At 37.2% G+C, this 24,348-nt stretch overlaps 1 protein-coding gene across 2 annotated transcripts; it reads right to left on the reverse strand.

Annotated features, from left to right (window-relative positions):
• Positions 1-972: 972 nt before the first annotated feature.
• On the reverse strand, positions 973-24,270 carry IL18R1 (interleukin 18 receptor 1). 2 transcript variants are annotated; one of them, XM_023917970.2, is made up of 13 exons: positions 20,113-20,149; positions 19,490-19,602; positions 19,126-19,282; positions 16,539-16,654; positions 15,237-15,477; positions 9,458-9,635; positions 8,405-8,558; positions 7,900-7,962; positions 6,406-6,562; positions 6,094-6,227; positions 5,105-5,266; positions 3,360-3,518; positions 973-1,738 (listed from the first exon to the last, which is right to left on the reverse strand). In XM_023917970.2, exons 4-13 carry the CDS (start codon positions 16,585-16,587, stop codon positions 1,338-1,340), a joined length of 1,698 nt encoding a protein of 565 aa, XP_023773738.1. In that variant the 5' UTR covers positions 16,588-16,654; positions 19,126-19,282; positions 19,490-19,602; positions 20,113-20,149; the 3' UTR covers positions 973-1,337. The 2 variants fall into 2 exon arrangements, with proteins under 2 accessions (XP_023773738.1, XP_023773743.1); XM_023917975.2 differs by lacking the exons at positions 19,490-19,602; positions 20,113-20,149 and adding an exon at positions 20,157-24,270.
• Positions 24,271-24,348: the final 78 nt, after the last annotated feature.

Consider the following 24,348-nt stretch of genomic DNA (forward strand, 5'->3'; position numbering starts at 1 on the left):
CACCCAACATTCAAACAGTGTTTTCAAGTGTGCTGAGAAGGTAATGGAGCTCCTCCACCTGTGTGAATTGTCAGTGTAAAAGAGATGCCTCCTCAAAAGCAGCAGTAATGGCATAAAAGACAATAAGAGTGGGCAGAGTCTTGATAATCTCCCTGCAACCTGACAAAAGATGCTCCAAAATGATTCTCTCTTGACTTCTCCCCACTGATTCTAGCAGGAAATATGGTTCCATTTTACCTGGGAATTTATGTCAGATTGGTGTCTTCTGTCAGACAACTAATAATAAGGGTGGATTAGCATAGTTTTGAATAGCATTACTAACTTTGTTTTAAAAAATAATATTCAGACAAGAGCCCCAAAGGGTTAGGAGTGTATATACACACCAAAGATGTCATTTTCACCTAAGTCCCCTACATGCAACAGCTGAAGGCAGCTCAGGGTATAACAGAATCACAGAATTACAGAATGGGTCAGGCTGGAAAGCACCGCAGTAGGACATCTGGTCTGATGTCATCTGAGCCATCCCAGAGCACATTGCACAGAATTATGGGTCAGTTCTTGAATACCTCCAGCGAAGGAGGCTCCACAACCTCTCTGGGCAATTGGTTCCAGTGTGGTATCAGCACCCATGAAAAACGTGCCATTATTTCTATCCCATCCCCCTCTTCTCCCTGTTAAAATGAGCGCTTGCAATCTTTCCAGTGAAATGGGATATAAACAGTCTTTACCATTTTTTCAAATGATTCCCCATTGCAAACCATGTACAATTCAGTAGTAAATACTGTTAAACCATCCAAAACTGCTCTACTTTTTCTAACCTCCTTTTTCTCTGTTGGTTTGGGATTTTTTCTACTTGATGTTGCCAAAGCTGCATGCCAAGCTCTTTAATGCAGGAGCTGTTTGGGTCTACTTACAATCAGAATCCTTAGAAAATACCAAAATACAAAACAAACAACATCTAAATAATAATAAGAGATTACAAGTACTGATTTATTTATTGAAGGGCCTAAAAAGTATATGCAAGTAAAAATAATATCATTCTCCATCACTGAAAACTGTGAAATAAAAATGTTTTTCATTGTGCTTCACGCCATGTTGCAGGTCCTAAGAGGAATGAAACTTCTGCTCCTTGCACAGATTGCTGAGGAAACCTTCTCTGAGATAGGATTTAGCAATTGGGGTTAACATCATCCTGCCCACTGCAGTAACTTCTGCATTCTCCTCAGATCTCAGAGCTGGCCTCTCAATCAACATTATTACCCAAAATATTCATTTATTTCATTTTATTTATTAACAAACCATATTGTTTTCTGCTACACCTTCTTTCTCCAGAATTGTTATATAATTGCATTAAAGTCACAGCCCTCAATCCAGGGTCGGGCAGCTTCTGAGCCTAGGTCAAGATTATTATAGTGCCCTTTGGTCTTTATCTTGATAGGCTTTGCTGGCATCAGGTACCGAAGGTTCTTCCAAAATCTGGAATTCACAGGAAGAGATTTCTCTTTTTTCCACTTCACCACCCTCCTTGATGGTAAAAGTGACAGTGATTCTGGCAAGAAATTGTAGTCACTTATAGGCATATATTCAATTAATATGATCTTAGTTTTCCTTTCAACTAGAGCTTTATGCAGTCCACTCTCAAGTTCATATATGGCTCTGTCAGAAACGTAGTTCTGGCTCAGTATAATGATTAATCTTCTGCTTTTATCAATGAATGAATGGATATCATCAACAAATGCTGCAAATTAAAGATAAATCTTTTGTTATATTAAATTGAAAGGATAGGCACCGAATCAACTTATCTTTTAAATTCACATATGGATCTAAAATGTCCCTCTTATAAAGTGACAGTATGTAAGCATCCTGTCCTTATGAAGAGATTAATATGTATTAGAGATTAAGAGTCTCTGAAAATTAACTCCGTTATGGTCAAAGCTTGTTCTCTAGAGCAGACATAAACCTGCTGATAATCTCCATCTACCCTAGACTGCTGTATTCACATGTAGTCATGTGGACAAAAGGTGACAGCAAAAATAACTCCCCCAACCAGACATCTCTTTGCTCTTTCCTAATAAATACCACTGGAGTGATTCCACAGAAGGGCACAAACAGCAACCTCTCTCCAAGTATTCTGTAACCCTGGGGTTACACCTTCCTTTATGACACCAAACACCCAAATCTATTTCCAGTAATCCAGTGTTGAGAAGACCAGCATGTGCTGACAGAAGGAGTTCCAACTGTGTTTTAGATTGAGGACTTCTGGCATGAAAACTGATGAATGAAAGTGAATGGTGATACCCTTTAAATATCAAATTGAATTTTCATGCGCAGCTTCCAGTGCTTGTTTTAACACCATGGGACAAAGTCTACATAAACCAGACATCTAGAAAACATTACTTGTAGAGAAAGGCAAAGAAAACTGCAGAATTAACCAAATGAAGAGAAAACTGAGGGTAATAAGAGGCTGACAAGGGTATTACAACACCAAAGGCTCCTGTACAAAGAAGGAAATATTCTATTTTATGTGTTCACAATGGATAAGACCAGAGAAAAGGAAATAAGCTAAACTCTTGAAAGAATCAGACGGCACACTTCAGTAAACAATTTTTTAATACTTAAAGAAAGAAAATAGGTAAGAAAAATGGGCCTGGAAGAGCTGTGGCTCCTCTCTGGTTAGAAAAAATTTATCAGGAATAGATATAAAGAGACAAGATCCTGCTTAGTGAGGGAGGCTGACTGATCTTATTGTTCTATGGTTTGGACAATGAAATTCTATTCCTCAGCTGGATCTCTGGACTAAATGAAAACTCATAGTACCTTTCATCCAAGCAAAAGGCTGATGCCAGATACACCCTGGGCCAAACAAAATTCCTTATTTCTATTTCGTTATGGCACCCATTTCATTTAGAAAGTGGTTTCAACCACCACACTGAAGGTATAGCAAACATACAAGTACCTAAGAATAATTAGTGCCAGAGTCACCAGCTTCTCTGCGCAGTAAATGTGACTTCATTCACTGGCCCTCAGAAAAATCAGAGCAAAAGCACTATTAGTGAGAAATATCTGATATCTTCTGTGTCCTCACCTTAAGCTTCTCAATGCTCTTTGATCTTTTCTTCTTAGTTCTTTGTAATTAGTGATATACATGTCCATGTGTGTGTAAGTGTATATGAATTCATAAATATAACTATGAAGCATGTAAAATGCTTGCAACCAAACTTTGCATGCACAGTCCAGATTAAATGAAACATGTATCCTTTCAATTCACAACACGTGACAGAATTCTGTCTAATTATAGACTTTTACCTTTGTGTGAAACTATGAGCCTATTTAATGACAAGAATATTCAATATACCTACCTCCTCCGGGGAATATGTCCCTCTCAAATATACATAACTTATACCCAAAGTTTTCTTCTAATATCATGGGCAGTATTTTCAAAGCAAATTCTCTCTCTTCATCAATAGGAGAAACACAGTCTTTCAGGTAAGACACAAATGCATCATATTCTTTTCCATCTGAAAATAAATCAACAATTGTTGTCTTGTTATCAGCCATTAGAAATCCAGTATCTAATTTGCCATTGTGGTTTTCAAACTTAGTGTCTCAATAGTAAATCATCTAGAAACCCCTGATCTTCTTCATCTTCTTCTGAAGACTCTGAACAGTCTTCAAACACTCTTCATCAGAATCAAAAAATGTTCTGAAGAAATGTAAAGTTGATACAAAAGACTCTGCATTTGGGAAATACTTGAAAATATTTCCTTTCTACATTAAAGTACTTTTTAAGTAAAATTAGATTAATTTAACCAATTAATGTCACATTAGGTCAAGTTATGAAGGGAAGCAAAAAAAATGTGTCTGTAACCTAAAAAAATTGTTATTTAAGTGATACTGCAGATTTCAACATTATTGTACACCATGTCTAAGAGTATCAAGCGGAATGGAAACTGGCAAAAGACAGAACAAACCAGTTAATTATTTTTGTTATGACAGTAAGCCATGTCTGATCATGGTTTTGGGGACTAATTTACAAACAGAAAATCAAAGACCAATCCAGAGGCCAGGTCCACCACACTGCCACAGAGCAACTATCAGGACTGATACACCAGCACAAGTGGCTTTGCTTCTTAAACTGTACTTTGCTATCCTTTCTGAACACTTTACTGCATGTAGTTCATAAGACAGAGCACAAAGTAAACTCTACAAAACCCTACATGTTCAAGAGCTCTAAGAGTAAGAAATCCATTGCTTAGTATCCAGCAGGCAGCTCCTCCAGGGTAGCGTAGTCCAGAGGTCCTCAGAGATCCTCCCTGAGTGAGTGTAAGCCAGAGTACACTGTGGCAGATGGTATCAACAAGTAGGTAATAATAGTGGCAGGCATAAATGACATCCATCCATTAATGAAAAATCTCCAACCATTGCAGTTCATTCACATTATATTCAGACTGATTTAGAGACCAAGGAAGGCCAAGATCAGACCTATATATACAGCAAGATTTATCACCAAAATTTTCAGAAAAAAAATTCCTAAATATGAGTAATGGTCAGGTTTGCTTGCTATGAAGGCCACAGAGCTGCTGCCTGGTAAGATACTGGTAATGTGCACTCCTGCTCTCCTCATGTGCATGTAGTGACAAACCTATAAACAGCAATGGCCTCTACAGTCAAGGAAACATTTTAAGTTTCACCTTACTGAAGAGCATCAGTGAGGTGAAAAAAAATTTGTGCCAGTCTCTCCATCTGATAACTGTTATCCTCTTCATGAATAGACAACTGCAAACCTATCCCTCCCCACCAACTTTTGTGATGAAGAATATGGCAGAATCGAGCTCATCTGAACAGCATCCAACCACATCCCTTCCATGGCTTGCTCCAGAGGCAGATTCTTCGCTGTGTTTATCTGCTGTCATTGCCACACATATATAGCACACATTGGCACCTGACCATCAAGATCTCTTTTATATATTACTTGTTTCTTCTCACACTGCTCCTGTATTTAAGATTTTTTTATCTTCCTCAAATATGATTATTTCATAGAACCTGCCAGAAAGTATTTTTCATCAATATGCTTATTTCAATGTCAGCATTAGCAAAGTCATACCTCCAGCAGTATCATCTCTCCTGCATACATATCTGTAAAATAGAACAAAGTCGACCCTAAATATCACAAACACAAACACCACAGCTACAGCAACAAATGGAAATAGCAGAGCAAGGACCATTCCAGTGGTAAATATGTGCACAGGCAGGTCTTGAGTCTTCCCTGTAAAAGAGAAACAAAGCAAATTATAGCCTTAAAAAACAGAATTATATGACAAGATTACTGTATCAAATACTGATGGCACCTAAAAATCACCTCAAAAAAATCATCATGAGTATTGATGGGAATCCTTTCCTGCTAATGCTTCAAGCAATATGCGTGCCACTGGTCCTGAGATAAGCTACAAAACATGTTTTACTGAAAAAACAGGAGAAACAATCTTGGATGCAATCACATACAGCTCATTTATGTGTGTGCAGGGTATGTGAGCTCAGCACTGACATTACAGATAAATTTACAGCATCCCAGAATGATGGTCATTCCCTCTTGTGATGAGTTTCCTTCAGGTTTTTTATTATTTCCTCTTATTATCTATCTTTTACCCCTCTCTCTGTCCTATCCATAAGTCCTTAATGTCCCATTTCATCTCCTTGGCTGAACTATTTTTAACTTTTTTTTCCTCTTGTCTCTTTCAGGCTTTTCTTCATTATTATTATTATTGTTATTATTATTATTGTTATTATTGTTATTATTGTTATTATTTTATCTTTGGGTTTTTTAGTTCCAAATACATACTTTGAACACTTTAAACTCTGTGTAGTTTTTATGAAGGCACTCTCATGACATGCTCATTGTAGTCTGTATTCCTTTTGCTTTGCACTCCTTCTGTCCCCTGTCTGAGAGCAAGAGGAATCACCCAGGGGCTGTTAGGTCCAGCACTGGATGTGTGAGAGCCTTCATAAGCAGACAGACATATTTGAAGCAGTGTTTTGAAATGCCCTCAAGATTGAGAAGGCTGATTAATACATTATTTCTAGATTATGCCATACCTGTCTTCAGTTTTACTATTCTTATCTGTGTGCTTTCATCAGCTTGCAACATGCAGGTGAAATTATGATGCAAGTCCTTCTCTCTTATTTTTTTGATCCGTAGTAGCCTTGTAATATAGAACTTGTTTCCCAACCTGCAACAAGGAATGGTGTTAGCAGCACTATCTGTACAGAAACCTACAACAACCTGGGAGGCAGATTTTGAGGAAAAGGTTCTAGAGAAAAACCTCAGACTGTGGTTTTTACTGAATTTGCAGTTCAACAAAGTAGGACATCATCTCATACAAAATGCAGCATTTTCTGGAAACCTACTGTAGTTTTTTGAGTTCTTCTTCACATATTGAAGGTTCATTCTCAGGGATACCTGTGCATGGTTCTGGAAACGTTTGGTTAATTAACCAGTAGAGACTGGCATCTTCTTGCATATAATAACCCAAGAAACCTGTGCAATTGAGTATCTCCTCTTTACCTACAAAGAAAGCATAACATGGGAAGATTTAGTGAGAAGTAGTACTCATGTACACAGTGCAGAAACACAGCTTTCCAGGAAACATATCCTATAAACTGTGTTCCTTTCTGAATTTCATAGCCCTTGCTCAATGTTTTATAGGTGTTACACCTGCACTGGTGAGGGCTTCGGCAGTCATGCACTGTTGCAAAGTGACAGTCATTATTTGCTTTTTTTCAGATGAATCATCACAGCCAGGTGGGTTTAAATAGACCTGAGAACTTCAGGCTTTAGAGAACTAAAGGGATTTGGACTTGATGATCCTTATGGGACCCTTCTACTTGAGATATTCTGATATTCTATAAACTAGACTGTATTCTGAAGGCTGGGAACAGAAGAAGAATACCTATCACCAGTGCTCCAGGGCCAGGTGAACGTAAGTAACTGGTAAGGGGAATTACAACCAGCTAATTATAATAGGGAAATTATATATGATTACTCAACAAAACCAAAGCACCTGCTGAACATGAACAGAACAAATTCTTATCTCATTATCACAAGTGGAAATTCCTGAATACATGAAAAAGTCATTTACTCAGTCATCTACCTGTCCCATTTCAAAGCACTAACTGTAACAGACAGGAACCACCCCATAAAGTACCAATAGTTCTAAGAAATTGCAAAACTAAAAGGACAGCCGTACACTTGGAAAAAATAAGGGCAGAATACTGCAGATCTGGAATGTGAGATTTCTTTGAAGAGGGGAGGGAGAGGTAAATTTCTATTTTTAAAAATTAATTACAGCCTCAATCACAAAATCCTGGGTCCTGTCCAAGACTGCGTGAAGCCTGCAGATCATTTTATCTACTTCAGATCTACAGATCATTTTATTCTACTTCCAGCTAGAAGCATAGGTAAGGTCTCTTGACAATACAGATGTTTATGCACATATTGCCAGGACTGTCACACCTCACTCTCCTCATTTCTATGAGGAATAACATTCTCAGCCACATCAGCTGTTCACTGAGTAAACCATGCATCTTTTACACATTGCTTCATGGGGTTTGCTATCTACAAAAGAAAGCCATGGAGAGATGTTTTATCACCATCACCACTTTCTCTTGCCAGATGTAGCAGCAACCTCAGCTTCTGCCTCTATGAAAGGGTACATTTAGTGCACTTGTGTATCAATCATGTAATACACTCAGCAAAACATTACCAGATGTGAGGTTAGATCACATACAGGATGATGCACAGACAATTCTTAGCTTAATTACACTTATCCAGACCATTAACCATAAAGAAATCAGAACAAAAGCACACAGATAGAGTAGCTACCTCAAAGATTTTTTTCATACCTATTTCTGTTTCAATTTCTTCATGATGTCCAACTATCTCCAAAGTGACAGCCTCTGATGCATCTAAAAATAGAAGTATTGCTATTAATATTAATGCTTACTTACATTCTTCCACAGAAAAAGTTATATAATTGGTCTGTATATAAAGTTAATCACAAGCATTCCATTTAATTCACAGAAAAATGTTTGGATTCTGGCATTACTAAGTAGCTTAAAACCCAATATGTCTTGTTGAATTTTTTTCACATACATATATACATACAGAGTACAATTTGCAATGGTTGGAAAGGCTCTCATGCAGAACTTTTTAAAAGTTTGTATGACTTACTTAGAGCAGCTATTTTGAAAAAAAAAAAAAGAATAAAACTAGGGAAAATATACTAAATGAATTTTCCAAAATTAGTAATATTTCATCTTAACTTCTCCTTTTCTACTTCTAAAATTATTTGGAAATAGCTCAGATCATGATCAAAGTATGCTTCAAAATTTTAGAAAGCTTTCTTACCTTCTTCTACTACAAGTTTAATTGTATTTGTGCTGTGGTATATCTTTCCTTCATGACTGATTAAAATTTTACAGGTATATATCCCAGAGTTCTGTACTGTTAAGGTTCTAAAATTTAGTTCCCTCTCTGTTGCATGTTCATAATTCTTACAGTCCTGCATCAATAAAATCAGAAAATATTGTTCTGTAGCAAACATGCATTTAAAACATTAAAGAAATTTTAAAAATTTTTTTAATCAAAGTGTCACCATCACCTTTTCACTGTCTCAAACACATGTCGAAATTTTGACTGACCCAAAAGAGGTGCAGGTCCAATTTTCACTCATGGTCATATAAACGGAACATTTGAACATTTAACCCATTAGAAGTTGGGAACAGTGCAATAGAGGAAAACATAACAACCTATGGCCCTATCCATCAATGGTTCTATCCTCCCAGGCCCTGAAAGACAAGAGAACAGGGCTGTAGCTCATTCTTGCCAGGCTACTCCAGATGCCTGCACTAAACCAGTCAACATCCCTTCCTGAAACTGAGTGATCTTGGAGTGAACAGGGTCTGTTACTCCAACCAAGGAGCACTCCTCAAAAAGATGACTTGCCAAAAATGAACAGAACTGGATCTGTTACACATTTAAAAACTATTCAGAAACAGCAAAATTGAAAAGTTTGCAATTACTTTACAAGTACATGACAACAGTAAAATAAAAATCTTGGCATCTCATTTAGCATCAGTACAATATCCGTATCAGCAAAGTAGCAGCTGGCTAAACCAGCTGCTGCCTAAATCAGTGAACAGACATGCACATCAGATCTTGTATCATTCCAAACTACTAGTTTAGTAACTTCTGAAACAGGTATATTTTTTTAATATATCTGAGAGCAGAAAAAAAGCTTTGCTTTGTGTATCTGTCTAATATTTTTTCCCCTTAATCCCATGATAAATTAAAGCTTTATGATGTTGGTATATGCTTCTAAAAATTTTTTTGCAATTAATATTTCCTGCAATCAGATGTTTCTACAGCCAATGATTAGAGTAACACTATTTCAGTAATTACCTTGTACCATGTTACACTGTCATTTTCATAGACAGACAAATCATTGCATTTCAGTGAATGACCAGTTCCAGCACTTTTAATTTCTGTAGTTAAATGATTTTCATTGAAACAGCTGCTTTTATTTATTTCAAGTACGTTCAAGGTCCACTTTTGAACGGTGAAATTTTGTTTTCCATTGCTAAGAAAAAAAATATATAGCAAAATCAATTTCAGGAGCTTTTTAAAATAATACAACTTGGTGAGAAACAAAACACAAATAAATTCTCAAATACATCTGTTAGGTAAAAAGTACATCTAAAGTGATCCAATTGTTTTTATTCCCCTTCATCATTTTCCCACTCCCAAATAAATGTGATTTCCTTTAACCAAACAGGCTACCTAAACTAACTGCACTATCACAAAACATTTGACAATACAGTTATGAAACATGACAAGATATGCTACATTGACCTGAACAAGGATTCTGAACAGTCTGTGACATCATTCATAGTTACATGAGAGTATCAAAGAATTTTGGGCCTTAAATCAGCTAAAGATTTTGCAGGTTTAATTTGCTATGTGCTGCTAAATTTAAAAGCCATGACAGAAAAATATATTTGTAGAATTAGAAATAATATTGGCAAGTCTGGTATTGTTCACAAAGCAATATTAATCAATTATTAATTGTTTGATACTCTGCAGGTATTTTGGAATATTTTGGAATTCTATGGTATTTCTGAAATATTTCTAAACTCCACAAGTCTCATGAATTACAGCATCATTTATGTATTCAAGCATGTCTGCAAAACAAGGTACTTTGGAAAGGATGCATCTCTTTGTCTCTGAATCTGCACTGATCAGAGATCTGTAGAGATCTATAACAGCTGAGCGCCCCAGGCTGACTGAAAGAGTCAGGAACTATCACTTATGCAGCAGTCATCACGTTCCCTGCAGTGTCTATAAAAGATCACACAAATATGCTCCAAAAACACCTATTTTGAATATCTAGGAGCTGCTCATTGCTATTTAGATATCTACTACGTTCTATCCATATAATCCTTGAAAGAATCAGATTATAGCTGATATCAAACAGTTATTTCACTCTTTGATATATCCAAATAAATGACTACCTAGGGAAAGGAACTTGGAGGACTTTTATTTGGCAAAGTCAGAGCTTAAGAGAAAGCCATATGTTGCTGTCAGTTAGTGGGTGAGATTCTGTCAGTTAATGGGTGAGATTTTGCAATTAGTGCATAAAGCTCTCATTTGTTTTCTGAATAAGCAGGGACAAAGGAAAAGCAGCAATCACAGAGAACTACCCTCCAATGTCAGTCACATCTTCATAAATATGTTTTACTCTTTCTGCCTCCAAAAAAAGGAAAGTAAATTTCTTCCAGAACTGCAACTAATCAAGAATTGTTTCAATGAGAAAGGCCAAGAGGACAAAGCAGCTTAAATGGAAAAGTATCCCTGCTTCAGCTTAAACACGATTCTTAACAGACCTTTTGAGTGTAAAAGATTCAGAAAAGCTATTAAGACATCATTTTTATGATGAATTTAGACCAAGTCTTGGGTTGTTTATTTTCTGCTTTTTAAGCTCCCCAAACAAATGTATTTATATATTCTGCTCACCCTCTTTGCGTTGTAGCCCTTTCTCAAACTACACAGGTTCTTACTCACTCATGTTCATTACTCCTGATTGTAATTGACTCTTCAAACCAAAACGCAGTGATTTTGGTAAATCAGCTAACTATGCTGTTACAAACAGGAAAAGCTTTACCAAAACTTTTCCATCAGAGACCAGCTCACTTGGGCATTCACAGTGGGTGGAGCTCTTCTCACCTATTCCTCAACATCTTATTTACACAGTCAGAAGCCACCCACAGAAGTTACAGTGCAGTTTATATGACCTGATTTATATGTTTTGTTTAGGACAAGATAATCTGTGACCCAGAAAGGTCTCTCTCCACCTGACAGTAAAGGTACCTACGATAAGTTTAGGTTTGGACATAAACATTAATTCCAATTAATTCCATTGAGTCTATGTGTTTCTTTAGTCATCACTCTACTAATCTGAATACTGTCAGAGAATTAATTTCAGATCTGGCCATGAAATGCAAATGATTTTACTCTCTAGATTCAGCAGATGAAAGAAAAGGGTCCATAAAGCCACATGTTCTCCACAGCATTGGTATTCCACGGAGGTTTCTTCTGTGATCCTATCTGGGGAAACCACTCAAAGAGGATCAAAATATTCTACCTGATGAGCCAAAATCTGGCAAGGAGAATGTCCCTGGACATTAAAACCATACCTGTGCAAACAAAGATGTATTTTTTCATACATAATTTCTACCTGTCTGCCATACAGCATGGTTTTCAACACACACACACAAAAAAATCATTTAGTTGTATTTTTTAAACTGCTAGTGTCTCAACTGTTACATATTTTTATACTGATTTTTACTTGTTCAGAGTCTTCAGTGATATTTTGTCAGGAACAAAACCACTTCTGGTTTAACAGCTTTTCAATCTCCCCCCAACAAATCCACCAAGAAGGAATAATAAAATCTATCTTGACTCAGAAGATGACATAGGGAATTGAAAGCCCTTTGAGAATATAAACCAAGTTTACTGGATACATAGCCAATTCTAAGTAATCCCTTAGCTATTTTACTGCAACAAGACAGTGTTATCTCAATATTGCAGTCTTCTGCAGAAACTGTCACTCTTCTTTCCAAATTGCAGTATTAACTCTATATGTATGTTCCCACAGCTTTCAATTGTTCTAACCATATTGAAAAATTGAGCAATATTAGGATTTTAAAATGTATCATTTGTTTATCATGGTTCTCTGTAGTTTTTGGTGTTTTTCAGGAACCTCCAAGCTCTCTTAGTTTCAAGGTGACCAAAATAGAGCAACTTGATGACCTGCTTTTTTTTCTATTCTGTTTTTCTCTTTGATAACCGCAGGATACAGGCTATAAAAAAAAACCATACAAATTACAAATCTTTTCAAACACCTGTGACACAGTTTTTGCAGCTTACCACACCTACAAGTACACATGAAATTTTTACTTTCAAGAATGTTGCTGAAAATGGACACATTCAGGCCTATAGGTGATGTCCATTGATTCCTGAATTCATATCCTAAGTCTAGTGTACTAAAAAACACATGTGACCACATCACCACACACATATGCACACTTCAGCTATCTGTGTATTTCTCAGCAAGACACTTCAGGTTTAACTGTAAAACTTCTGATTCCACTTTAAGCAAAAAATAAATGGTTAAAACACCACAAAAACATTGTTACCATCACTTTCTTGTGATGTTAACATCACTTGCATATTGTCAGTTGTAACACATCAGAAAAAAAATCCTACATTTAATTAGTTTGCAAAATCTGCCAACATGTTGTCTTCTTTCTTGAAAATCTGCAGTATATGTAATTGTCACATTGTTCCCTGAAACTGCCTAAACAGTTATAAGTATTCTGAGAATTATTTCCCAGCTGAAAATTAAAAAGATAAATAAAAATATACTTAGGATATCTTCTTTCAAAAGTAAAACTTTTAACCTACTATAAATACTCTGAAATTAAAGAGTATTGAATTTGAATGAATTACTTCAATCAGTCATTCCTATTAAATCTTAAACAAGTCCAGTAGTTCACAATAGTCCACAGTTTTTCCCCATAGAGACTTCTAAAAGTCCTCTGTCTCTGCAGAAAGCAGCTTTTGCAATAATCTTCTGTATTTGCTGAAATGTAACTCATTTAATATGCCTGCCAATAGTGAGAACTATCATATAAACTAAGCCAAAGATCCCATGAAAATCCCACTAAAAAAATCCCTTTATGTCTGTTGTTCCAGCAGTGAGACCTGTGAAGACTTCCTACAGGAGGATTGCAAGATTCTGGCATCATTCTGGTCCTAACAGAAAAATGAGTACCCATATGAGCCTAACAGAAAAAAAAAATTATTTTTTTTTTAAAAATCTAAAATTATTAAAAAAAAAAAAATTAAAAGAAAGATGTTTCAGCATAAAAATACTTTCTTTCAAAACTGATTTTTAAAATGTAGCCGGTAACATAGTTCTAGAAGACAAGAAAAAAAAGGAGAAAATCAAAACTCTTAATTCCAAATGAATGCTTTGATGTAATCAAATTTTTTTTTTTCTGAGTTTCTCTCTTAAGCAAACAAGTAAATCAAGAAATTTCATAAAGTATTCTGACATTTTTGTGGTTTCCAACAATTTCTCATTTTAACAAATTTCATTCTAATAGTTTTACTTTAGTTCTTTTCCTTTTTTTTTTTAGTTCTTTTCCTGTCATCTCCTTCTTCTGTATGTAAGGCTGTTTCCTTCAGTTTTGAGGTTTACACTTTTTCATAATATTTTGTATAGAATTCTTGTGGTTTACTGTGGGTTTACTGTCATTACCCCAAGACCTTAAAAAATCAGAAAACCACAATGATCATGAATTAAGGTTGAGGTTATCATAGCTCTTTACTCTTTTGTCCTGTATTTTAGACTCCTTATGTCAGTCTCCTTCAGTAGCCTGGCAATTCAGGTATGATCTCCACCCATTTTTCCTCTTGCCAAAATTAGTCAGTCTGCATTTTGTGCCACTGATTAGAGGGCATTAGAGACAGTTTTTAGATTTAATAGGTCTTTTTTGTGAAGTGACCATACAGAAAACTTATCAACAAAACAAAACTGTATAACTAGATAAACTAACCTATTCACCATCCCTAAAGAAAATCCTCTTGAATTTAACATAGATGAATAAAATTTTTCTCAATATTTACCATATAGCTACAAATATTTTGCATTTCATATACCATGAGTAAGTACTTTTAAAAATAATATCAGTAAGAAAATAACAGTAATGATACATTTAAAAAAAAAAAAAAAGACATTTTCAGCTTCCAAGTTGACCTGGAAGTTAAGAACTGAAGTCTAGCTTAGAACTGTAAACTATCAAGCTTGAGTCTGCAATTTTTCTAGAAAAACATGGAGAGCATTTTTCAGTATCCACAGTCCCACATCATTTACAAACCTGGCTAGAAGCTTAAAAGTATTACTTGGACAACAGCACAAATCACTACATGCAAAGTAATCTGCTTCAAATGGATCATTGTTTCAACTGTAAATGCAGAATTATGGGTTTAGTGCTAGTCATAAGAAATTTGATGTAGTAATTTAGTCTTCCATGGTTTTCCAATGAAGATTGCAGCCAAATAATGGAGGCACATCCTTATTTCTCCTTTTCACCCATGATGTTCTACAGCAGTGAAAAATCAAATCCAGTTACTTCATTTGTTCTTTGAATGGCTCCATGCAGGCCAAGCAGAGTTCAGTTATGCTATATTTAGTCTTTACTGTAAAGTTCGATGATTTGGCAAGCCTCATAGAATGAGATCCACTCAACACAGCAAGCAAGCACAAGTCTGGGGAAGAAGACAAGCAGTTTTTTTCTTTTTCTTGGCAGAGGACAGAAGAGTTGCCTGCCACTCATTTTGCTTAGGTAATTAATCACACGCCAGAAAAAAAATGCTACCTGCCTTATCAAAAGGTTTACAGAACATTTAAAAAGCTGAAACTCCTTATAGATATTTGCAAATATTGCAGGTCCATCTTGATAATTATTGTGAAAGTTGGAAATGACACTGCAGTTATGCAGTTCCCTAAGCTCCTTTTATATGGATGCCACTAGCTTTAAAAAACAAGACAAAGAAATTAACTTCATCATAGCCATGTGCACAGGCAACACATTTACCCATTGTGTTGTGTACCCACCTGTGAATGACAGAATAATTCCCAGAGTCACTGAGTTCAGCTGGCCAAAACTCCAGAAAATTCTTTTGTGAAACAATTCTGTGTGTTTCCTTTATCAATTGCTGCTTTCCAGCACTTTCTTTGTACCAGGTTATTGTGCACGCTTCTTCCTGAAAATGTTCTTGTCTTGACCCAAGATAACAAAGGAAAAAATATTCCCCTTCTAGAACATCAATGGAGGCACGAAGGGGACACAGCTTCTCTTTAGAGAAAGGGGTAAAAAGACACATTAGGAAGCCAAGTATTTATTTCAGAAAATTGTATTAGACTGACTTTAAAGTTATTTGCTATGCTGCTGGTATTTTATAAAAATACTTCTTTCAGAAAAATGGTCTGGAAGCATTTATTTATTCCTGCAATATTTACTGAAAAACTTTTCATATATATTTATATATATTTACTGAAAATGTTTTCCAGGCCTTTATGTTATGAAAGCAACACCAAAAGGAAAAGGGGTCTGAAAATAAAAGGACATTTCCCTATCTCTGTAATGATTTCACATGAGTTCCACAGTGTCAGAATCAAATTGGCTCAAAGGGCAGAATCTGGCCTCACTCTACAGTGAAGCAGTTGTCACAAATGGAAGAGCAAAGGAAAAATTCTTCACATATGGTTTGACTTGACAAATATGTCTGAAATAAAAGCACAGATCCTATAAATTAACATTTGTATTTCCTTATCTTCTTAATTAAAACTGAATCATTATGTAGATATATTTCAGAGCAACTTCAGGTATCTTTGGAAAGGTGCCTTGGAATGGGTGTGTAAAATTTAGTCCCCAAGTCTGACTTCCTATATTCCCCAGATTTACTTTTGCATACAGAAGTCATTAAAAATACAGAAAAGGAACCATGATCTAGCATTTAGAGTCAAAAATAAAATCACCCTTCAGTCTCTCTTCTTCCTGAGGTTCTCAGAGATTATTGTTGTTTAGTTACTATTGTGCCCACACTTCTGAATGGCACAGAAAGAAGCGGACTCTTTCTCTTGCTTGCTATGTCTCTTCATACAGTCAAGGTCACATACCATGACTGCTATGTCATCAGATTTCTCCAGGTAATTTCTCTCTGCCCTTGCTTTTTCGTTGCATAATTTTGGTGTCTGGGACCCAATTTCCAAAGTCTGGAGCTGGGCTGTAATTGCCAAACTTTTAAGTTTTTGTTCTTGGCTGCAAAACACAAAACTTGTCCTATTCCAAGCAACTGTCAAGAAATTGGCATATATTTTGAAGATTCTATTATTGAATTGAAGACTTTTACTTACCAGTGGCAGATTCCGTGATCAACATTACAAAAAAAATAATGAGAGTCATTTTCTTGAGTTCTCACTTCTTTGCCAAAAAAACTCTAAATTTAATTGCTCCTGCTTCTTCTGAAAGCCTAAGAAAAAAAATAAAAAAAAAAAAAAAAACAGATTCACAGTTCAGCACAAGTGCAGTGAAACAGGTTCCTTTGAGCATGTGAGCAGTGTAACTATTGCTTGCTGATGAAGAGGGCTTTCCAAGTGGGAAGTTACATATTTTTATCGTAACAGCTATTTTCATACATCAGGTATGATGATACATTTTTCTTTGCAATTTCATTTCAAGTTCAGAAAGTACTGCAGGATTTCCTTCTTCCATTTTCTTATTTAATGGATGCATTTTGCAGTATTACAAGAGCATTCAAATCCCAAGCCAGTAGATACCTACCACAGGACAGGACAGTGATTTTTTTCTCCACAAAGAGAATAAGCTTTGCAAGGCTAGACTTTGTTGAAACAGCTAGTGGAAACTTCCACTGCCTTCAATGAGAACAGCACAATGTTGTAGATTGGATATGTTGATGGCTAACTTTGAGCCTGTTGGAAAACAATGAAACATGCAATTTCTTTCACCATTTTATCTGTGGGGGCAATAAGGTCCAGCTGAGAGTGATAACATTTCCACTGAGGGGAGGACATGAAGCAGCCTATATTCAGTTGCTACATGTGTAGACAACAGATTTTGAAGGCAAGTGAAAAACACCGCTAAATAAGACCAGCTTGGAGCACCTTCTGAGGTTCCTCAGAACAGCAGCCAAAAACAGAGCTTCTCCTGAGACTCTCAGTCTTGCTTACAAAACAGACAGGTGAGATACACAATCAGCTGAGTTCAGCTCCTGAGCCCAAAACAGATAACCTTGCTTCGTGTGATCCAAGCAGGGATGGACAAATAAGACACACACAAGACTTACTGCAGGGATCAGAGAGATGTGTCAAAAGAAACCTCATTAGCAATCCATTTCTTTTTTATTAAGTAAACCTGTTGCAATTTGAGAAATCACAAACTTTAAGAGACTAAGATTTAGAGTCAGAAAGTTCCTGTGACCTGAAAAGTCTGGAGGCAGGAGGCTAATGCATTTCCAGCAGTATTCCAGGACACCAAATGGTGTAGTTGCTCTCCCTCTCTTACCCTTTGTCTCAGCTCTTTACAAGTGTGCCATCACCCCTTAAAGCACTGTAAGGACATGAAGGAAGTGTTTCACATCCCTTTCTTCAGAAAGACTGGAAGGCAGTGCCAGATTTAGAAAGCTAAAAGAATCTGGATGCTGAGTTCTGAAACAAGCAATTTCAGTTCCTTATTACACATGGAGATTCAAACTCCTACACTTCCTAAGGAAAGAAGGGCCTCTCTCTTTAATTTCTTGAATTTTGTTTTCCTTTTCTATCCTATCACGTTCAGAAGAAATACAGCTGTTAGAGACTGCAAGACTACATAAAGACAGAGTCATCTAACACCAGATTTTTAATTCTAAATCCACTTCTTTTTTTGGTATATCACATCAGCACACAGTGGAAGGTTGGTTGAATGCACACAGTATAATGGAAGTGACTTAGTAATGACCAGATTTGAGATTCATGACTACTAAAAATCAAGGCACAGGACCTTAATCATTAATCTCTCTCATTGCTGTTGAACCTGATCAATTTATCTGAAATTGTTCTACTGTAGGCTAAAAGTTTTTACATTTAAGTCATACAGTTTGAGTACCCTTCAATGAAAAATTAGGAGAGGAGGGAAAAAGGGAGGGAAGTTGAGAGTTATTTTAAAGTAAAAGCAAAAATTCTCTGCCTTATAAAGGAGTACAGAAATACTAATGGGCAAAATGTTAAGGCAATAGAGGGAAATGACAGTTTTGATGAAAATTGATTAAACGATAAGTTGTCTATAAGGCTCAAAGTTACAATAACTTTAAGTATTTTTTTTTCATTTACACAAGTTTAAAACCACACATGGAGTTTTAATAATAAAATATGGTTCTTAAAAATGCTTGTGCCACTCTGAAACCAACAAAAACTTTAAACAAACCAAAAGTTTAAATTCTGTAAAATGCATTACCAATGTCTCATGAATTAGAAAATTTTGCACCATTAAAATTATCCCCCACTTTTCCAGAATCACTAGAAAGTTTTGGAATTAAATGGGGCTGATACATAGAAGTGATTGATCCTCAATTTTGGACAAATAACTAATTCTGATCAACACTTTTGGAAAACTCAGGTCCTAAAGGATTGTGACTTCCTTTTTTTAAGAAAAACACAACAGATTCTTCTGAATATGTGACTGTTCTAACAGTCATCTTGGGGTTGAGAAAGGAAGGAACTAGTCTTTCCTCTTTAAGAATGTCTTCTTGTGGAATTTAAGTATTTTTTAATTATTACCTCACAGTGCCATAATCTGCACAGCATTGCTGAAGAAAACAAAAACATTGAACAAACAGTTGTATTAAACATACTAGATCCAACCACCATTCTGCCTGGATTGCAATTTCTTGTTAAAAATGAAAATCTGTCTTAATTTCAAAGAACATAAGCAAAGCTGTTTACTTACTATGCAAGTCTTGCCAGGTGGAAAGTGGATGGAGAGGGAGTCCTCCAAATTCAAGAGAGTTGCAGCTTGAATTTACAACTCTTCTGAAACTCATTTATCACTGAAACAGAGTTGTCTCTCTCAGCGTGTCAATACACAGATCTTTCAGTCTGAAAAACTGAGGAAGGAAAATAGAACTGTTGATTGCAGGAATGAAAAGGGAGATGTGAGAAAATAATTTCTGCTAGTATTAATGGAAAGCTAATATCAAGTCCTTAATTTATTTTTTTTTTTTTTCTAAATAAGGCATTTGAGACCTGATACACAAATGTTTTAGGCATAATTGTTTGTTCCTACTGCCTACAGCAGTGCTGGAGGAGCCCACCTCCTCCAAAGCCACCCAGGTGCGAGGGAAAGAGCTGCAGACAGCGCAGAGACAGCGACAGGGGCTGTATGTTGAAATAAGCCGTTTTCAGCACTAAACTGTTTATGACAGCTCTGTAACAAGGAAAAAGCACAGCATGGGCCCTGGACAGAGGTATCCAAGCCGAGTGGCACTGCGGAGTGGCGAGCAGGGAAGCGGGGCAGGGTGGAGGCGAGAGGTTCGGGTATAGGCAGGGCTGGAGACGGGCAGGGAGCCGCGGAGCGGTCCCCGGCAAAGAGGGCGGCCCCCGCACACCCTCGGGGATGCCCTGACCGGGGCGAGGGCAGCAGGAGGTGTCCGAGCCCAGCGCTCGGCTCCCCGCCCCGTGCCCGCCCTGCCCTTCCTGGCTGCGGCGGGGCCCCGCTTGGCGAGGCTGCGGCGCTGGCCCAGAGGTGCCCCCCAAACTCTGAGGTGACCCCCGGACCCCGAGGTGCTCCCCCGAACCCTGAGGTGCCCCCCGAACCCTGAGGTGTCCTCCCAGACCTTGAGGTGCCCTTCCGGACCCTGAGGTGCCCCCCCGAACCCTGAGGTGCCCTCCCGAACCCTGAGGTGCCCCCCTGGAACCCTGAGGTGCTCCCCCGAACCCTGAGGTGCTCCCCGCGAGCACAACGAGTGATGAGTGACTTACTCAGGAGGCGGAGGGGTGTGTGTCTCTTCCCTCTCACAGCCTTTCAGGAGAAGAAAAGGCGTAATGAGGTGATGTTTTCCTCTGTCTTTAGCCGAAACGCCTCTTCCTCCGCTTTCCCGCAGAACGCACATTGTAGAACTCTTATCCAAGGAGTGGAGGAGCTAGGACGGAGTGCTATGAACGAGTATATTGGGCTGAGTGTACCAAGTTTTATCTCTGCTACGGCTTCCTCCCCACCTCCTGCCTGGTTTGAGAATAAGCACGTGCAAAGAGCTAACACTGAAAGGCTGATACTGTGCAAAGACCTCAAAAGACACACACACACACATGCAAAAACAAAACAAAACAAAACAAAACTAAAACAAAACCATCCCGCCAAAAATAATTACAAACTAGAGTGTGCAGGAAGAGAGATAAGGCAGAAGATAAGATTCTACACTGTTTTTATGAGAAATGTCCCTATTTCAGTGCTAATTTTTTCTGTGCTACCATCCCCTTCAAGGGGAGAATAATGGAAATTTTCAAGACACGAAACATTTTGTAGCTCAATTGCTGCAAAGTGAGTGTATTTACTTCTAAATAAGCCATCATGCCATTAGTTGAGTTTTGCTTGTTAGCCAAATGTTGGTGTGTTGGAACTGTGGTTCCACTGGGGGTTTCTGACAGGCATTTATCTTGTTTGAGTACTGTTCCTAAGAAAATGAATGTTTTTTCTGTGTTGATTCCATGGATGCTTTATCTGCTAAGTACTGTGCAATGATGCTCTATACTTGGAAATAAAGTTAGTTTGATAACAGCGGGAAAATAAATCATTCCCTCAGGAATCCTTTTATTTGCATATCACCCTTTTCACCTTCAGAAATTTGCTTTGGTGACAGCTACCTTTTGGGTTTTTTACCCAGGGCAACTGCAAATGCAAAAGCTCCAAATTTCTACAGGAGGGGACAGTTTAGAGGTAAAACAAGCAGGTCACACTTTAAGGGAGGGAGGGATTACACAGAGCTGGGTTTCTTACATATTTTCTTTGCAGAGATGAAGTGAAGAAACTCTGGAGTGTCTCATCTCATTTGTTTTCCCTATCACAGAATGAAGCAATATGTCTACAACAATAATTAGACCTTTGGATAATGTAAATCAGCACAATTCCAGGAAAGTAAGCTAAGGATCTAACTATAACTGCTTTAAAAATGTGTAGAAGATACTTTGCAGTGCTTTTGGTTTTATGACTTAGTACCTGATTTTAAAACCTTAAAGAAAGCAGATATCATAAAGATGATAATGATTTTATATGACAGTCTGGAAACTATTTAGCAGCCAAAAAATAAAATGGTAAAGTAAAATGTCATCAGCTTTTTAATTTCTCAGACTGTCTTCATAGTGACAGTCTGGAAACTTCTTTCTTTGACTCAGTCTTTTACAGCAATATTTTCCATGAGTTTTTCTCACATTTATTTACTTTCATATTTTTTTAAGTTTTTGAACTTTAATCTGCATTGCGGAAAGTGCTGTGTTCAATTGGTCCTTTCAGCTAATGTCACAGCTAGATCTGTGATATGTGAACATATATGAAAGGAGAATAAACTTTACACTTTTGAGTGTAAAGTTTACTAGTTCTCAGACTAATACAATTACTAATTATTAATGCAATTTTAATGGAGAAGTCATAGTCTGGTAATAGATATGTAACTTGAATAAAAATAGCTACAGCTTAGATTTTAGTTTTGAAAATGTCATGATGAACACAAAATTTTGGAAAACAGATTTTTGAATAAAGCTCTGACAACCTGGCCAGTTGAGAATCAGTCAGAGAAGACCAGATACTTCACACAGTTTTTCACATCTTCCTTTCCATCCAGCATAAACTATTCCGAGGTGCTAACTGAAAAACTGAAATTATTTCCGTCATAAATTGTAATACATCCAAATGGTTTTAACTAACATTTAAACCTGTTTGCTTCTAGGTAGCAATAGTCTTTCTTAAACTACATCTGTTATCTCTATGTACAAATTATGTTAATTCTTCGCAGATATTAAGTCATATTCAATAATTTTTCAGCATTATCTTCCCCTGATGTCAAAAAAGCAGGTTACAAACTGATCATGACTCTGTTAGAGCCTCATATATTTCTCAGAAATTTTAAAATAGAGAAGTTGGACACTTTCAAACTTTCCTCTGTATCACAGCATCACAGGATAATTCAGGTTTGAAGGGACCTCTGGGAGTCCTCAAGTCCAGCCGCTTCTCAGGGCACACACAAATGAGACACGAACACTTACAAGGATGGAGATTCCACAGCTTCTCTGGGTACATGTTCCAGCTTTGGAACATGCATATGGTGATTTTTCTTTCCTAATATGTAATATAAATTTCCTATGTTCTAGCTAGTGCCAGTTACTTTTTTGTCCCATCTCTGGCCTCATTTGAGAAGAATCTGGTAACATTCATTCTCTCTGTCTTTTCATCAGATTACTGTAGGTAGAAACAGGGCCTCTTGTCCTCTCCCTGTATGATCTGTGTTCTTGGTGGTCTTCCCTGGACTCCAATATGTCATTACCTCACTTGTACTGGGGAGCCCAAAACTTGACATAGTGCCCCAGAGATTATCCCACAAATGCTGCATCCAGGGGGGAATAATCACTTTCCACAGCTATATTCTCTTTAGTAAGGTGCAGAGTGCTCACTTTAGTCACAAGGACACACTGCTGAATTGTGTTTGCTTTAGTGTCATCCAGGACATCCAGTCTATTTCTGCAAAGCTATTTTGCATTAGGTTGACCTCCAGGCTGTGTTGCTGAATGGGTTTATTCTGTCCCAGATACAGTACTTTGCACATGCTTTGGATTGAGCTTTTTGGGTTTTCCATCCATCCATTCCTGCAGTGTGTTGCTGTAGAAAACGGCAGCCCTGTGCTCCAGTAGGTAAACTATCCCTCCCCAGTTTGATATTCTGTCTGAAAATTCATTGGATGTGCAGTCAGTCCCATTGACAAGGTCATCAATAAGGATATTAAACATTCCTGGTACCAAGATCACTCCCTCAGGGATGACTCTAGTAATTAGCTGCGAGCTGAGGTTTTTGTGCTGGTCACAACGTGTTAGTCCCACACCACAGGGACTTTGGTCCCACTGTTTTTCTGATCACTTTTGTAAATTTGTCTGTCTAGCAGAGATTGTGTCAAGGACCTTGCTCAATACAAGATATGCAGCATCCAGTGTCCTCCCACTCTCCAAAACACAGCTGGATGTGCATGAATTGCATCTAAAACAACAGCTGTAGTTTTTCAACTCTTACAAGAGTCAGGAACATACACTTGTACATTCAATTTAATACACTATCAATTTTACACATCATCTTCCAAACAGCCTTTGTCCAGTGCTGTAAGATATTAATGTTGCATATATGACAAAAGATAGCTTGCTATAAAAAATCATGAAAACTTCTAAAAACTTCCTTTAAGTGGTCAGGTTCTTGGGCTTCACAACCATGTGAGCTGTAGGAACAACAAATCTCAACCCTAAAGGATTCCTAGCTGGTCAGAATCTCTGAGTGCCTGTTCACCCACGAGAGGGCAGGATGACTCTGCTCTATTAAGAAGTGAAAGCAAATCTACTCTCCATAGTCCCTTGAGGCGCCAAAACCACAGAAGCACAGGGCAGAAACAAAGAAACATTAAAACTCTTTGAGGACAATATAATTCAGCAACAAAATTTCCTTGGTTCTCTTTAGTCTAAGCTTAAAGTACCCAAACTGAATCTTCAATAAGCTTTCTATGTTCATTCCTATGTTATTATTTCTATGTTTATCTATTTCTATTTATTCTATTTATTTCTACATTATTCTAACTCTATTTAAAACTTATCCTGTGATCTTGGAAGTGAATATTCTGTCTTGCTCAGTAGCTTATGTGAAAAATCTTCATCGTTTATAGCAACAGGGTTTCCTGTTTTTACATATGCCTTATGTATGCTCTCTGCGGGAAGAAATGGTACTGTAGGAATAAACCAAGTCTCACACTGGCATGAATCCATTTTTTGGGGCCTCTGCACAGGCAGTAAGGTCTATTCAGAGCTGTCTTTAGGAACAGGTCCCAACACTGCACACAATCTAATGAGGTAATAGCAAAATGCGACATTTTATGCTTTATAGTTGTGGTGAAGTGAGCAGTGAGTGAATGAACACTTGAAAATACAA

The sequence above is a fragment of the Cyanistes caeruleus genome, chromosome 3, assembly GCF_971803275.1.
Source record: "Cyanistes caeruleus chromosome 3, bCyaCae1.hap1.1, whole genome shotgun sequence".
Lineage (NCBI taxonomy): Eukaryota > Metazoa > Chordata > Aves > Passeriformes > Paridae > Cyanistes > Cyanistes caeruleus.